Source organism: Scleropages formosus, chromosome 22 (genome assembly GCF_900964775.1).
Source record: "Scleropages formosus chromosome 22, fSclFor1.1, whole genome shotgun sequence".
In the NCBI taxonomy this organism is placed as follows: domain Eukaryota; kingdom Metazoa; phylum Chordata; class Actinopteri; order Osteoglossiformes; family Osteoglossidae; genus Scleropages; species Scleropages formosus.
In genome coordinates, this window is record NC_041827.1 from 2,423,039 (window position 1) to 2,438,461 (window position 15,423).

At 45.3% G+C, this 15,423-nt stretch overlaps 1 protein-coding gene across 4 annotated transcripts in view; it reads right to left on the reverse strand.

The window, feature by feature from the left end:
• Window positions 1-15,423, reverse strand: part of LOC108918519 (membrane-associated guanylate kinase, WW and PDZ domain-containing protein 3-like) — a 109,958-nt gene that overhangs the window by 75,059 nt on the left and 19,476 nt on the right. Inside the window, exon 2 of one of the 4 annotated variants that reach the window (XM_018725861.2) lies at window positions 14,754-14,827. The exons of 2 other annotated variants lie outside the window; for them this stretch is intronic. Coding sequence is in view for 1 of the 2 variants with exons in the window: in XM_018725860.2 (XP_018581376.2) it covers window positions 12,867-12,873 (7 nt within the window). In the remaining variant the exon portion in view is untranslated. Of the gene's footprint in view, window positions 1-12,866; window positions 12,941-14,753; window positions 14,828-15,423 lie in introns of those variants that run through there. One more of the 4 variants, XM_018725860.2, reaches the window with a different exon arrangement.

Below are 15,423 nucleotides of genomic sequence, written 5' to 3' on the forward strand. Positions count from 1 at the left end.
GGCAGCTCATCTTTTTGCTCCTAAAACTGCTAACACAGTCATTACGCCATATGATTTATTTACTTTGCACACACCTTTATCCACAGAAACCCAACTACTGTAGCAAACAATTGACATCCCCCTCAGCTCACAGGTTTCTGACACATCCTAAGCTAAGAACCTTACTTAGGGGGAACAAGAAGAGTTCCTCTTCCGAGATTTAACCTGGGTTATCTGTGTGTCTTGTGTTATTTCTGCAGGCACAATAAAATCTAATGTCGTGCAGCGCTGAGAGTTCTTCTCTGTTGAGATGGTGCGTCTGCTGGAGCACAGCTTTGGGGTAAAAACAGTGTGAAGGTACAGAGTGCGGCAGGGAAGCGCAGACTACGCCGAAGAACTTGCCTTCCCATTTCTCAAGAGCCTCATTACTCAGAACCCACGGGAAATCCTAACTCCACGAAAATGAACAGGCACTCGTGACGGTGGGCTTCCGGGAGTTAGAGGGGGCACGACGGCAGCAGCTCACAATCACTGTGATGTCCCCAGCGCAAGCCCCCAGGGCAGATTCGCTTGGCACCAAAGGGAGCCTGCCACTGTGCCGCCGGGCGTTGTTTACCTCTGTGCTCTCGCTGCGGAGACTGCTTTAGCTGTCATCATCTCACTCGCCCCCACCTCAGCTCATGGCAATACTTTGGCTACCGAGATGTGCGGTGCAGTTTCTGAAATCATCCAGTGGGCAGAGGGAAAAGAGGCAACTGATAGGGAAACACAAAAACCTCTCGATGAAGCAAAGACAAAAGCATCCATGTGAATTTGTCAAAGTCAGAACTGAGGACGACCATCTCCAACATTAGTTAGAGAACAGCATCATAGAGGAATCGAGGTCCTCTGTACCTTAACACACTCTGCAACACGCAGCCACAAAAACCAGATAAAACGAACAGCCAGCTTCTCTCCTACCCAGTCTCCACTGCTCCTCTAGTGAAAGAGGCACTGATGACTCTAAGCGAACTATACCCGAGAAGACAAAAAGACGGGTTCAACGTATACTACAGTAAGGACTGAAGAACTTGGGTTCCTGAAAACCCTGTTGTATATACAGGATTTTTAGCAATGATGGTAGAGCACAATTGAAGCTCACAGAAAGATGTTTTTATGCAAGAAGTGTTTTCTCCCATCATTGCTCAACATTCAAAAGAAACAATGCTGCTATCTATGGAGCCTCACAACTATTTTGCATGAGAAGAGCACACTTCACTGCTGAGTAGTTACTCCACATCGTACATTTATCTGACACTTTTCTCCAAAGCGACTTACACTGTTCCACCCATTTACACAGCTGGGTAACTTTATGGGAGCAATTCTGGGGTAAGTGCCTTTCTCAAGAGTACGACATCGAGAGAGGGCATTCAAACCTGTGACCTTCGGGTCCAAAGGCAGAGGTTCTAACCTCTACGCTACCAGCTGCAATTTTGAACCAAGCAGGTTTGTTCTTTATGAGTATCTATGACTCCATTTCTAAAAGTAGGAAGGACAGCAGTGGCCATGTTAGCAGTGACCTCCAAGCAGAACCAGTGCCTTGGAGTACTAGTCACAAATCACATTTCCACTATTGACTGAGATCTAAATGGTACTCAAACGTGAGCGGAGAGAATGACAGAGACGCTTAACAGGATGCTGGACTAGGTGGTGGGGAAATAAGGGTGACGCTGAGGAAATGAGTTGCAAAGCTGACTGATTCAGTTTTCCAAAAGATAAGCCTGGTAAGCCTGGCCAGGGTCCACAAGTTAAACCTTGTTAAGAAGGATAACTCAAAACCAATGCATTAATGCTCCTGTACCCCTTGTGAATATAAATCATTTTGGGAAGACTGAAGCAGACCAGTACTCTCTATGAATCCTGATGCCCCCTCTATGAGTCCAGGTTGCTCCATCAATATTCTGCAGTGACCCTGCAGAGGAAATAAGCAGTAGTCCAGGGCAGCACTCACAATTTTGAACAATGACAAGAAGGTTAATTTCAAATGTGCAATAATCATGAACAGAATGGAGCAGGCAGCTCATATCACAGAATAAATGTGACTAAGAGTGGCATGATCCCATCTTGCACATATTAGATGGTGCTGTCTCCATAACAGATGACCGCAGTGACATCAAGGAAAGCGGCTTCCAGAACCTACTATGTAGTCGAATCATTTCTCACCTTAGGACACTCAAGGTCTTTGCTCAACGGTCTCCTGGCAGCTTCTGCCCCATGACCAATGGTAGGCACGCACAAGCAATTACATCACCCAAACCAAAAGGGCTTGGTTAATGGACTTGAGCTGAAAACAGGTCCTGCATGTCAGGACTTTCAGACCTGATTAAACCAGTATCATCCGTCTCTCCGACACCTCGGATGTGCACACATGGAAGTGGCACTCTGAATCTGTAAAGGCTGCAGGCTTCTCAAAAAACAAAACCGTGTTCGGCTGCAAAGCCTCCCAAAGGAAGCACCATTGGCTCTCTGCAACTGCCACTGAATGGCAGGTGCACCTTGCGTTCCATTTGCTGTTTCCTGTCATAAACGTGGTGGTATTTGGGAGTGGGCAGGCCTGCTGATGGGGATAGCAGGTTGTTGGGAGACAGACCTCTCTGGAGAAGGTCACTGTGGATGCCAGTAGTGGGTGTTAAGGTTACACAGTTTGGCCATCGGTGGGTGGGCTTAGTCCATGTCATGACCCTGCCTGGCTTCAGTATCTTACATACTCAGTATAGTGAGCAAGGTACGGCGATCTGTAAAGTCCTCCAATAGTTGCTCGATAAGGCTAAGACCAAGATGCCGGACATTCTGATGAGAGATTCTGACACGCAACACAATAAAAGTCTTAGTACAGTGATGTAAAATACCCCAAATGGTAAGCTACAGGATGCAAAGGCTTTGGTTACTTAGCCCAATCTATGTGTGGTATGCGCAGAGGAGATGAAACACACTCCTGACACACACCCATGATCAATAACCATCAGCACCATTTAACCTCTCCCTGCAGAAGCGGTGGTTTGGCCAGCTAGGAAACCAAAGTCAAAATTTGCGCTTTCCTGCTTACATCTTGACCTCCACACGTGACCCAAATGCCCACGTGTTCCCGATCCCATGAACAGCTCCCGTCACACAAATACAAGAATTTTTTTCCCCTTCTGGACGGACCCTGTGTCGTCCTGTCCGGAAGATCCAGGGAATTGCCAGAACCCTTGAATCTGTCACCAAAAGGCAGTACTACTACAAAGCTGGGACAGCTGGTAGCATAGTGGTTCACAGTTAAACTCCTTAAGAACAAGAAGGACCTCAACGGATGAACTGCGTGCATGACTATATGAAGGTTACCCAAAAAACCAGGTGAAAGCATGTCTCATTCCGCTCCAAAAACAAAGAAAAATTAAATATTATGAACTTTTCCAACAGACCTGGTTCCACTTTGAAGTCTCTATTTTTAGGATCTTTGAGTCCATCTTCTCAATTACCCTGATTTGACAGTAATTTCAACAGAGCAAAGAGCTGTGCGGGAGGGGCAGCGAGTGCCTGAGCAGATTCCTGCCGGCAGTGTTTGGCGTGTGTATCAGTTTTATTTGCGGACCAAATATTTCCAAGATATTGCAAGTCACAGTCTGTGTTGGTGGGTGCGAATTGGGAAACAGTGTGCTAAGAGTTGATAATTATAGACTTCTAATTAGAATCAAAACCTGTGATCAATATACTGCAATTTCATCATTATGTCACTTATGCTACTTATAATTATTACTAGGGGCCATTTATATTTTTTCATACCAATACAACAATATTCTCAAATGACTCTGGATTAAAAGTCAGATCTGCAGTTGATTTCTTTCCCCTTTTACTGCATCATTAATTTTTTTGGTTAAAAATATTTGCATTTTATCTGGAAACTGTGAGCAGTCAATACCGTAATATAACTTCAGTGTGTATTTACTGTGTTTTGCCTTGTCTCTCCTTGCTTTATCTGAAAAACGTACATATAGAGACATTAATTTAATCCTTTTTTCCTTCTTCCTTGATGGATTAACAGCTATAGGGCAAGTTTTTTCATACTTTTTTATTTGCCTCATTGATCATCCTGCTGCATGACATGATGTAAATGTCATGCCAATATGTATTTTGATTTATGGTTAACACAAAATGTCAGAAAATGATCCAGAGTACCCTTTAAGGAGCCATGTGACCTTTATGTACTTTATGTACCAATAAATTTTTTACTACTTTAATATGCACCAAGTAGCTACTTCTAGGTGGAGCGAAATCTCTGTCCAGCTCACAAGGAAGTTCACTAGGAATGATAGCCTTGAATGTCAGCCACTCATCTGCTTCTTTGCCCCTGCTTCCTTCTCCTTACCTTCTTGTTGTCCATCAGGGACTAACCCAGGGGGTCTTGTCAAGATAACCGATATTCCTGTTGGGTTCCCCTACCTGGTTTATCTTCTTACGGTAATCTGTCATTTCATGCCGTGCTGCAGTGCCTTTCTTTGGCTCATGCCTGACCTGAGAACTGTGAATGGAATTCTTACGAATGCAGCACACACACAGACAGTCGGTGGTGCCATCACACGGTACCTGTCTAGTGTTCCTGAAGCAGACAGCACGGAGATAGCTATTGATCGCAGATGAAGCTGCTAATTATGTGTCCCACGGTTTTACGACCATAAGCGGTTTCTTCAGCAAGTCAGAGGACAAGAGTGCCCGGCGGGAACCTGTGCCGTACCCGATGGAGGCCAAACACCAAGCTCACTGCTTCGATGGGTCGATGCTGCCTCATCAGGCCCCTAACAAATGCGGTTTGTAGACGGCTTTGGTAATGAGATCATGAAGCTCAGGCCCTCTGAGAAGCAATAAAGAGCACATCTTGATCACACTTTTGTTGGACATTGATTTTTCTCTGAGTAATGCATGTGTACATGGGGTGGAGGTCAGGGCTCTGAAAGTTAACTCCAATGACATCCCATACAGAATAAGAATAAACAAATATCTGAAAATGTCACTGTGGCACATGGCAGGACAGAGTATGTACACATATTACAGTACGAAGAACGTAGCGCAGATGGAGAATGGATCATAATGCTCTGCATGTACCATTACACCACACACACACACACACACACACACACACACACACACACACACACACACACACACCTGCTTACCATGCTGGGAGCCATGCCACCCAACACATACACCTAGTTACTGTTAATAAACAACTAATTGTCATGACTCCCCATTTTAAGTCCCCATTCAACAGTGAAAAGCCATTCTGATTTGCTCCACCCTGATTCCTCGGCTAATCTAAGGATTCCAGAATAAAGAGAACTGAATACAGGAATATGGAGTCTGTGCTCGTGTCTCATGGACTGTATATTTCTCACAGTCACAAAAATATTTCTTATTTTGGCACGATTTGCAAAACTCTGCATTTTGATAAGAATAAATTAATTTTCATTTTAAGGTGACTTAAAATGTTTTGTACCCATGTGACATTTACCGGAGCAATTCGGGACAAAATACCTTGATTTAAGGGTATGACAGTGAAAGTAAGAGTTGAACATAGGTCCTGCGATAGAACAGCCATTTGATCAAGAAACACACCGTGGTTAACGTTCCCTCCGGAACACAACACGCAGCCCAGCAGCAGCATCAACAACGGATCAATGTTTGTGTCCTAATAAAGATGTTATTTTACTGTTTGCCGGAGAGTGAATACAAACAGAGGCAACGTGAGGATTACAGCACCTTCAATCACCAGGCTGATGGTCCCACTCATACTTGTGCCGGCAGCCGCATGGCACGTTAGATGAGGTCAGTGAAGTCTGAATGATCGCTTCATCAGCTGATCGATCCAGTCCCTTATGGTAGGTGGGTAGCGGAGAGCCATGTGAACCAAAAGCAAGTGAAGCTCACTGGACGAACGGAGCAGCTCACTGGCCTCTTTTCCACAACGATGAAACTTGTGTTCTCAGCAGCAGCGCTAAATATTTTGGTAGGTCAAAGTAAGATTTGAGGGGGGCGCGATGACGCAGTGGGTTGGACCGGGTCCTGCTCTCCGGTGGGTCTGGGGTTTGAGTCCCGCTTGGGGTGCCTTGTGATAGACTGGCATCCCGTCCTGGGTGTGTCCCCTCCCCCTCTGGCCTTACGCCCTGTGTTGCCGGGTTAGGCTCCGGTTCCCCGGGACCCTGTATGGGACAAGCGGTTCAGAAAGTGTGTGTGTGAAAAGTCGGGTTTGCTTCTTTCCCAAGACGGCACTGCCTACGGTAATTCAGACTGAATAAACTCCGGTTACGGTAAGTGCTTGTGGCAAGTAGGATTGACCCGGTTGTTAGGGACAGCCACAATTTTCACTGAAGGCTGCATCTGTGGTGTTCCTTTAAAAGGTTGCCTTCGTTTCAATCACGAAAGGAACACATATGTTCACTGCAGGTTTCCGTGGTTCTAAGAGCTGGTTGAAGTCGCAACTCTCAAGAACGGGATGCTTATTCCAGTCTGAAAAAAACAAACAGCAATTCTATCACTAAGCGTAGCACAAAAATAAACGCTTTACCTTTTTACTGTACAAACGAGCCTTTGGCTGTTGTCGACGGAAATCAGAGGTGCTCAGCTGTTCGGCACCTCAGCATTTGGCCCTGCCTTCTATTCTCATATCAATCATTTCTTACTCATCACTGCTCACTGAATGAAACAATGAAGCCTTTCCCATTTCAGCCATTATAAATTAACGCCCCAAGAATATGACGACATTCTTCGCCACAAGTCCCTTCAGCAAAAAAAAAGAGCAAAGCTTATAGTTTCCACAAGAAGGGTGTCTGTCTGTTTATTTATATTTGTGATAATGCCAGCAACAATCCTGAGTTCCTGGATTTAGTAAGTTTTATAATAATAATAATAATAATAATAATAATAATAATTACAGCCTTCACCGTGACATTGAATCTCACCCAGCTTTATTCAGTAATTTTACCTTTCAGTTCAGATGGTTGGAGTTTGTGTTTTTTGTTTTTAAAAACAGAGATATTAACTGCTGCACAAAATAAGAAGGAATTTTAATGTCAGAATCTTATTTATTAGAACCACTTATGTAGGCCACCTATGTAAACTGGCCTTTATAAATTATGTCTATGATGTGCAGTATAGCCTATCAAACTAGTTTTCTCCCGGTGTGTTTAAGACTGCCTTTCTGTAGGCTTCAGCAGAACATGACAAATCCTTGTGAAACTTGCACCCTGGCAGCACAGCACACATGTCACACTGACTTTAAACACAGCACATTTGCACTGATGGCACCGTGCTATAAAACTTGCTGATCTTGACACTTGAGGTATATTATACTGATGTCAAGTGAAGCGCATCACATGCTGCCTGATGCATATTGGCCATTTCCGCCGTGAAACGGCCATTAAGTTTCCCCTTGACAAGTACCTTCCTTTGAGTGTCAGCAGAGAAGATGCTGGAGTGGAAGAGTACTTGGGTCCGGTGGCTACGACCCACTGGAAACATTAAGAACATTCTGTACGTCTAGAATGGCTTCATCATAGCAATCAATGGCACAGAAGGAGGCAGACACTAAAGACAATGATTATATATAAAATAAGGATGACTTTTGATTAGGAGACCATCCTTGTGATTTGAAGCAAGCTGTGGACATTAAAAGCAGGTTCTCATGACTGTCTGAAACGGTCAGCAAAGTGTAGCCTATTTGTATAATTTTAAAGAGACCGAATATGGCCTAGAATGCCGCTGTACAATCGCTATGACATGAAGGGATGTTATAAGGTCTCTTACCATGACCCCCACCTTCTCGCGATCATGGGTCCCGCTCTTTCACAGGCCCTCCGGCAGCACTGAGAGAGAGATCGTGACTCAGATACATTAAAACGTTCATGCAATTCCAGGTTTGAGACGTAGCCTCGGACCGGAAGCCTAGAGCCTGGAGGAATGTCAAACTCACAGGGGAAAATTACAATCAGACCCCCGATACATTGCTTTCATCTTTGCACCATTCAACACTATTTATTTCTGTTTGTCATTTCCTGTTTTTGCCATTTTCTTCTGCACTGTCATTTCAGAAAATTCCTGTCAATTTTATGCGAAATCTTAATATAACATCCTTGAGTCCCCATTTATACACTGAGAAATTAATAACTATGCAGTACCTACTTTGCAAAAATTCTTTAATATGCCAGTGTGTAATGATAAGGTGGGAGATTGATGAATGTGTCCTTCAGGCTCATGACTATGAAACTGTTCATTGCTCCATCACATCTAACCAGCCATTCTCCACACAGGCCTAACAAGCACGTCCCATCAAGGTAAAGAGTAGCCTGTGTGTTGCTATGGTGATGAAGCTATCCTTGCACCTGGGAAAAACACGAAATCCCCCCTCTCCCCCAATTCTCGACTCCACCCGCCCCTTGAATCCATTCATCTTTCCGCCATCTTCGCAGCATGATTCCAGCAATCCCCTCCTTGTACGCCCAGCTGGTTCAATGTAATCTCCACCTAATACTCTGGCGTTTAGCCCCTCGGCATGAATAAACCCCCTAACTCCCATCAGCTGGTCTCAAGGTGTCCTCATCACATCATGGCTCAGTCCACCCGTACGCAACACCTGAGAGGTAAACTGGGCTCCAATGAGAAACAGCAGAATGACAACTGTGAGGTTGCTCTGTGATCTGTGATAGGAAGTGCCCCCCACCCCTGCCCAGCGTACACATGGAGCACATGGCTGGCAGGCAGCTTTGTAGACGCAGTTGCTGCTGTATGGCTGACGTCGGGCTGTGATGTAGCTCTCGGAAAAGCCTTTCACTGAGAATCTCGTATTTTAGTCCCCGTCACCTCTGTACAGCTCAGAACAGCTTGAACAGGCCACGCAAACCGTGTTCCGAAAAGAGCCGTGACAGTTCATGACCCGTCACAAGATCCACTACAGAGCTTCGGGAGGCATGAGACGGCAAAACGCACGCCGACGACGACACGTTCATCTCGCGCTTCGCGACATTTGTCATCGGCTGACATGAGCTGTTACGAAGTCACGTTCGTGACGGCATGATGATGGCGTTCACGCACGCAGCTGGAGCGTACAGACTTTCCGAGCCATTGTGAGAGATCGGTTCCCGTTCCGACGCCTTCCTGCCCGACTCCTCAAGCGAGCGTTAGAGGACGAGCAGCTGTTCTCGTTTACTCAGCTCTTGCAAACATTTGCTCTGGCTTCTGGTGCTTGGGCTCTATGGCAACAGGGTTCAGTCAGGGAAGGGAGGGGCCACGGGGGGGGCGTCACATGACCAAGGAAACGGCAAGGCGGATGGAGAGAAATAAAGCGAAGGATCGGTACAAACATAGCAATGAGCTCTTTTCGGACCTCGTGGTTCGTACCATGTATCTCACGAGATAGAGAGCCACAAAAGCTCACGGTACACTGGCAACATCATGCTCCTCTAATCAATGGTAAGATGTACATAAAACATTCAGCTGAGATTAAAAACATCCTTGAAACTCCAGCTTGTAAATTCAGCAGTATCATTTCCCATTATTCTCCACTGCTAATTGCCCAAGATAGAAACCTTTTCTGCAGAGGAATTCTTGTACTTCTATTTTTTTTGTCCTGCTTTGCCTATTGGCAAACGCATACAAGGCTTACATTTTACATCAAAATGCATATCTTGCATTTCTTCTCTGTACTTTATTCAAACGCAGCGTAGGACTATGTACTGTATTTGGAGCAGCAAACTTTTGAGATGGTATGAAATCAAAAAAAAATATTCTGGGAAGCTGTCAGTGAAATTACGTCCCTTACAGCAGCAGACACAACCACTTGAATACTGTTTCTAGACATCTCTGTAGTCTGCTGGAAAACAACGGGGAAAACAATGTACTGCATCAGCTATTACATCCGTTTTTGTATGGTGACGTCAACCGTCCTCCATGATGGAAATAATCATTAAACATCAAGACACAAGACCGCAGTAACTTTACAGTATATTTTGTCGGGCTGCATAGCACATGATTTAAATGACTTGAGTGGTTTACAGCTGTTTGCAAGAACTGGCCCAGCCACCCCAATCAGATGGGAGCTGCTGCACACAGACCCACACTTGAATACACACACTTTCTGAACCGCTTGTCCCATACGGGGTCACGGGCGTAAAGCTGGACGGGGAGGGGACACACCCAGGACAGGACGCCAGTCCGTCACAAGGCACCCCAAGCGGGACTCAAACCCCAGACCCACTGGAGAGCAGGACCCGGTCCAACCCACTGCGCCACCGCACCCCCCACACTTGAATATTCTAGAAAAATACCTCTGAAGTCTGCAGCTACTGTGCTCTGTGAAGCAAGGCATCCAAAGGACAGTGACAGCGTTTTGGCCCCCCGAGGCCCACAATCCTTAGGAGGACCAGAGAAACGTCCCTGACCTGTAAAATGAGGACTTGGCAATATTTCTCCCACCATCTCGGCTCTCCAAGAGGACGGACTTCATGGGCCAGGAGCCAAGGGCAGTCTGGAGACCCTGGTCGCTTGGCACTCGTCTCCTGACAGAGCTCTGGGACTTTGAGATCCGCTTGTGACCACCACCGCCAGGGACTAGGAGCTGCCAACCTGCAGTCTGTAGGCCGTTCTTCCACTGATTTGCTGAGCCTGGGCTCCACTGTAAAACTGCTCAATGCTGCATTGACAGCACCTGGAAACGTGGTCCTGGATCTATGTGCATAAACGAAATGGGATGGGAATGGGAGCGCTTGAAGTCACTACGGTATCGTGAGCACGTAACATGACATGTGACATTTTAAAAACGCCCCCGCTTAAAACGGAACAAAGGACTCGGCTCCTCAGTCACGAGTGCCTTGGAAAAGCCCTGTCACTTCCCTTCTCAAGAACATGGAGGTTGTTCCATTCCTGCACGTAGCAGGATTGTGAAAATACTGTCATTGCTCAGCATGGAGAGAAAGCAGCGAAAACAGGCGAGGAGTTTGAGCTCTTCATCACAAAACGGTACGTTTGCTGAAGAACACATGGAGACGGTACGAAATTACACCGGACAGCGGACAGGACCGCCAGCAAACACACACAAAGCACATGTCCAGCAAACAGGTCCCATCACAACAGTAATGTCACTACTAAGAGAAAAGCCTTGTTCGTTTTGTCACTTTAATTGTCATTATTGACTCAGTCCATTCTGGCCTTGCTGTTTTCTTCATATCTATATCTAATATTATATATAAAAGTGCTTATGTAAAAAAATCACGTAGTGCCTGTTCATTTCAGCCTATTATAGCGTAGTATGTATACCACGAGAAGTAAGTAGTCACATGTTGAAAGCGACTCGGAGAAACATATCGCCGATCTAAATGGCCAACTGGTTAAAAACCAACAAGAGCCTCGGCGGTTCTATGGAAAAAGACACTTATATAAGAATGCTTTAAGCACACTTTTGGGAGTGCACTTTGATGTTACTTTTCTGATGTCAGCTTAAATCATGGTCTGAATTTAAAGTACACTTTTTGGAAGGCTGATTATGCACTTTTTTCTGTTCAGTCAACTTTACTTCAAGAAAGAATAGAAAATCCAGGAGAAAGTCGGAAAAAAGACAAGTGTACAGAAACTGGGGTACATGTCATAAGTAGGCAACTAAAATTGGACCACAGTGAAAAACGACAAAATAAATAAAACAAATATCATAAAGTGAGCTGAATATAAAGGTTTACTGTCAGTACACAAAACTTAAATCGTACAAAGCGCAATATCTACTAAACTTAAAGCAGTTTACCCCCAAATTCCAAGGTAGTGAATGGAGTTGGGTTTTACTCTGCTACTAACAAACTTTATCCAGACTACATTTCCAGTACAACTTTCGTACACACCCATATCCACTCACCCCCATCATTTGGTTTCCTGATATTTGGATTTTCGTGTATCCAGCCACAAATTATTAATATTGCTTTGTAACGTTAAATCTTGGGACACGAGGGGTAAATCCGGTGCATCATGGCTCCAGAGCTGCTTGGTGGGCGTGGGGTTTGAGTTCAGCTCATGGTGTGCAGAGTTACCATGTTTCTCCTTGTGTTTACACCCCTCAGACACACTCGCAAGAAGGTTCTGGTAAACCGCTTCCACTCCTCCCTAATCCTGGCGTGGTAGTTATGAGTCGGGTTCCACTATACACTAAACCACTATACACTTTACGAATTGAATTCCAATGCATGGCTCACAGTCATCCTCTAGACCCAGAATGTGTGCTCTGTGGGGGGTCCTGACACCATCACCATCAGCGGTGACTGCTCCAAACTCAGCACAAACACACCCAAACACAGGTTGCCTCTTCTCCCCGTTGGCCAATCCCACCATTTAATGAAAGTCACACGAGGTTTGCTGTGTGCCAGATTAACCGAACAGAAAGGGTGAAACAAGAGAAACGTTTCTGCCGAACACTGAGCCGAAGAAACCCTCAAACACCCCTCCACCGAAATCCATGCAAACTGCCTCTGAAAAAATACTGGTGCAAGCTCCAACTGTGAAAAATGCAAATACACACAGACATGAAAGACAAGCTCTCCCAAGACATTCTTGTGACTCCACCCAACACACACAGCACAAACACACCCACACACAGGTTGCCTGTTTTCCCCTGAGCACCAAGGATCTATCATCCCCCCCTCCCCCTGCTGTTCTCCCTCCACTGGGCAAACATATTGGCACAAAGAAAGCCTACGCACCATCCTCCCACATAGCCTTGCTGCACAACGTGCACCACCCAGTTCAGAGAGGGATCAGCAACAAGCATTGGAAAAAGGTCTTCTTTACCTCCCCCAGCTGCTGTAACCCCTAACCCACGAGTGTGGAGCACTGAAACTCACCTGTCATACTCTGCTGGAGTAGAAAAGAAGACACGTTTCAGACAGAGAGCGACTTGCAGTACTTGGAGCAGCACAGTGCTGACGCCTCCGCTTCACACATTACACAACAACAGGTTGGGGGTAAGAGCAAGGAGATGGGGTTAAGAGGAGGACAGGGGTCTTACGGACCCTTACGGACCCATGCATTATGAAGGCCAGCTATAAATACACAGAGAGCAGCTCATGGCACACAGCGGAACCTTCCTTCATCCTGCCGTCCTTCTCCTCCCTTTGCTGTCGAGTGTGCGGCTGTAGAGAGTGTCCGGCGTCAGAACACACAAGTTGGGACACGGAGGGATGGACAATCCTCCAGAGAATGTCGACTGAGTCCAAATCAGAGATTCTGCCACACGCAAAATGAGACATAAATACATACACACAGAATGACTCACGAAAGCACGCACACACACACACACACACACACAGTCAGAGGTAACAATTCTCCCTGCAGTCTATGTGACATAATTACAGGCCACATATTTACGATCCATTTTCCCCGTAAACAGAAACAACGTCAAAGGAGTGGACTCAAATGGACCAGCTGTTCAGTGAAGCACTGTCCGTAGTTGGTTCTGCCTGTGCAAATGTTTATGCAAAAGACTGTTTGGTCCGAATGAAAAGTGCTCTATCTTGTCAACGGCGAAAACACATTTATAAGCACTTCACAAAAAAAAGCTTTCATTTTCATAGAACAGGACCAACATCCAAGCACAGAACTCAGTGGGAGGGGGGGATCACTGACCGTTACAAAAGACCCAGCCACTTAACTACCTTTACATCAGTATCAAAAGTGCTTCTCCCAACAGTGCTGTTCCCCACAAGTCTTCTAGTGTCTACCTATGAAACAATCAATATGACAATATGATTCATGCATATATGCTGTTTTTCTGATTAAATTTTAGGTTGATGGAAGGTCATATTCATACAGTACCCACTGTCCACTCTACGACCTCACAAGTCACTCCTTTGAGATAGAATTACAGGACCTTCCGCTTTGGTGGCCTTCTTACGACAACGACAGCACTCTGTGCCTCTCTGTTCTCTTCATGTGACTTGTTCGTTCCAGGATCCTACTCGCGCACTTCTTCTGGAACATCTCAGCCTAGTGCTCTTCCACCATGCAGCAAGTGACCGCTGTGCCATTACAGCGCTGCGTCAAAGTGTGTGAACCCCTTGTGTCCCTTAGTTTTACCACAAAATGGTTATTGAATGAGAATCAGTGTTTCTCATGTGAAGGACTGGCATCCCATCCTGGGTGTGTCCCCTCCCTCTCCAGCCTTGCGCCCTGTGTTGCTGGGTTAGGCTCCGGCTCACCGCGACCCCGCTTGGGATAAACGGCTTCAGCAAATGTGTGTCTGTGCGTGTGTGTGTGTGTGTGTTTCTCATGTGACATAACAGGTGTGTAATGACCAATTCCATATGTTACTTTAGAGGAAATCGTGTGTGTATTAGAAACACCCAAGGAGTGCAGGTGTGAAAACAAGTGAAGCCCAAGTTTCATTGGTTATAGCAAGCGGGTAAGTAGAATCAGGGGTCTAAATCAATCATATATATAGAACCATTTATATGTTTATTTTCATTACTCATGTGATGAACATCGGTGCATCAAGTGGAAAGAAACAAACTAGGTTTACTTAATAATCACATGTCTGCAGCTATGTCTCTTTCTCTCCTAATGTAATGGACAAATTGTATTTTCGCTGACATGTATGTCGCTTTGGAGAAAAGCATCTAGTGAATGAATAAATATAAATGGAATAAATGTATTTTGAAATATAACGTTCAGATTTTATAAGTTTAATATTTTAAACAAGAATGATGATGTTCATCCCTACAGGGTTCACCTACTTTCAAGCAGCACTGCAGCTGGGAATTGCTGCCACTCCTTGAGGCCCGGTGTTTGCCACACTGCCTGAAGATGCCTTTAAACACAAAGAGCTTTTTTTTAATAATCTCAGATAGACAACAACAACTGGTTTTATATTACAAAAAAATGTAAATTCTTGGTTACGGGAAGCAGACAAGTCTTGACGTGATTCATAGATCTGGAAGCATTTACTAAAACGGCCCTGTTTGCAGATACGGTCCTGTGAAAACCGTGGTCACTTGTCCAGTCCGTTCAGCGGGAACAAGCAGCAGTACCCAACAGGAATGGTGTGGAGACAATTGTAAAGAAATGAAAAATGCCAACGGTGAATTTTGAGCTAAGTCCCAAAGAGCAGTGACCTTCAGCAGCGTGCCTTCTGCAGCCGAACCGAAGACGAGTCCAGACAGACCGCTCTACACAGACTCACACAAACCCTCCTGAGGCATTTGTTGCTGCTTCTGCTTTCTTAAATGCAGTTTGACGGACTCTGTATTTGTTCTGATTGTCACCCAAATACAATTGCTTCCAATTTTGCATGAGACTCAGCTAACCGCTACACCCCAGAGCCAGCCTGGAGCATGTTTGTCATCCTCTGATACACTTTGTGCCAAAATGATATCGTTCTTTTCACACTGTTGTTTGCATGGCAGA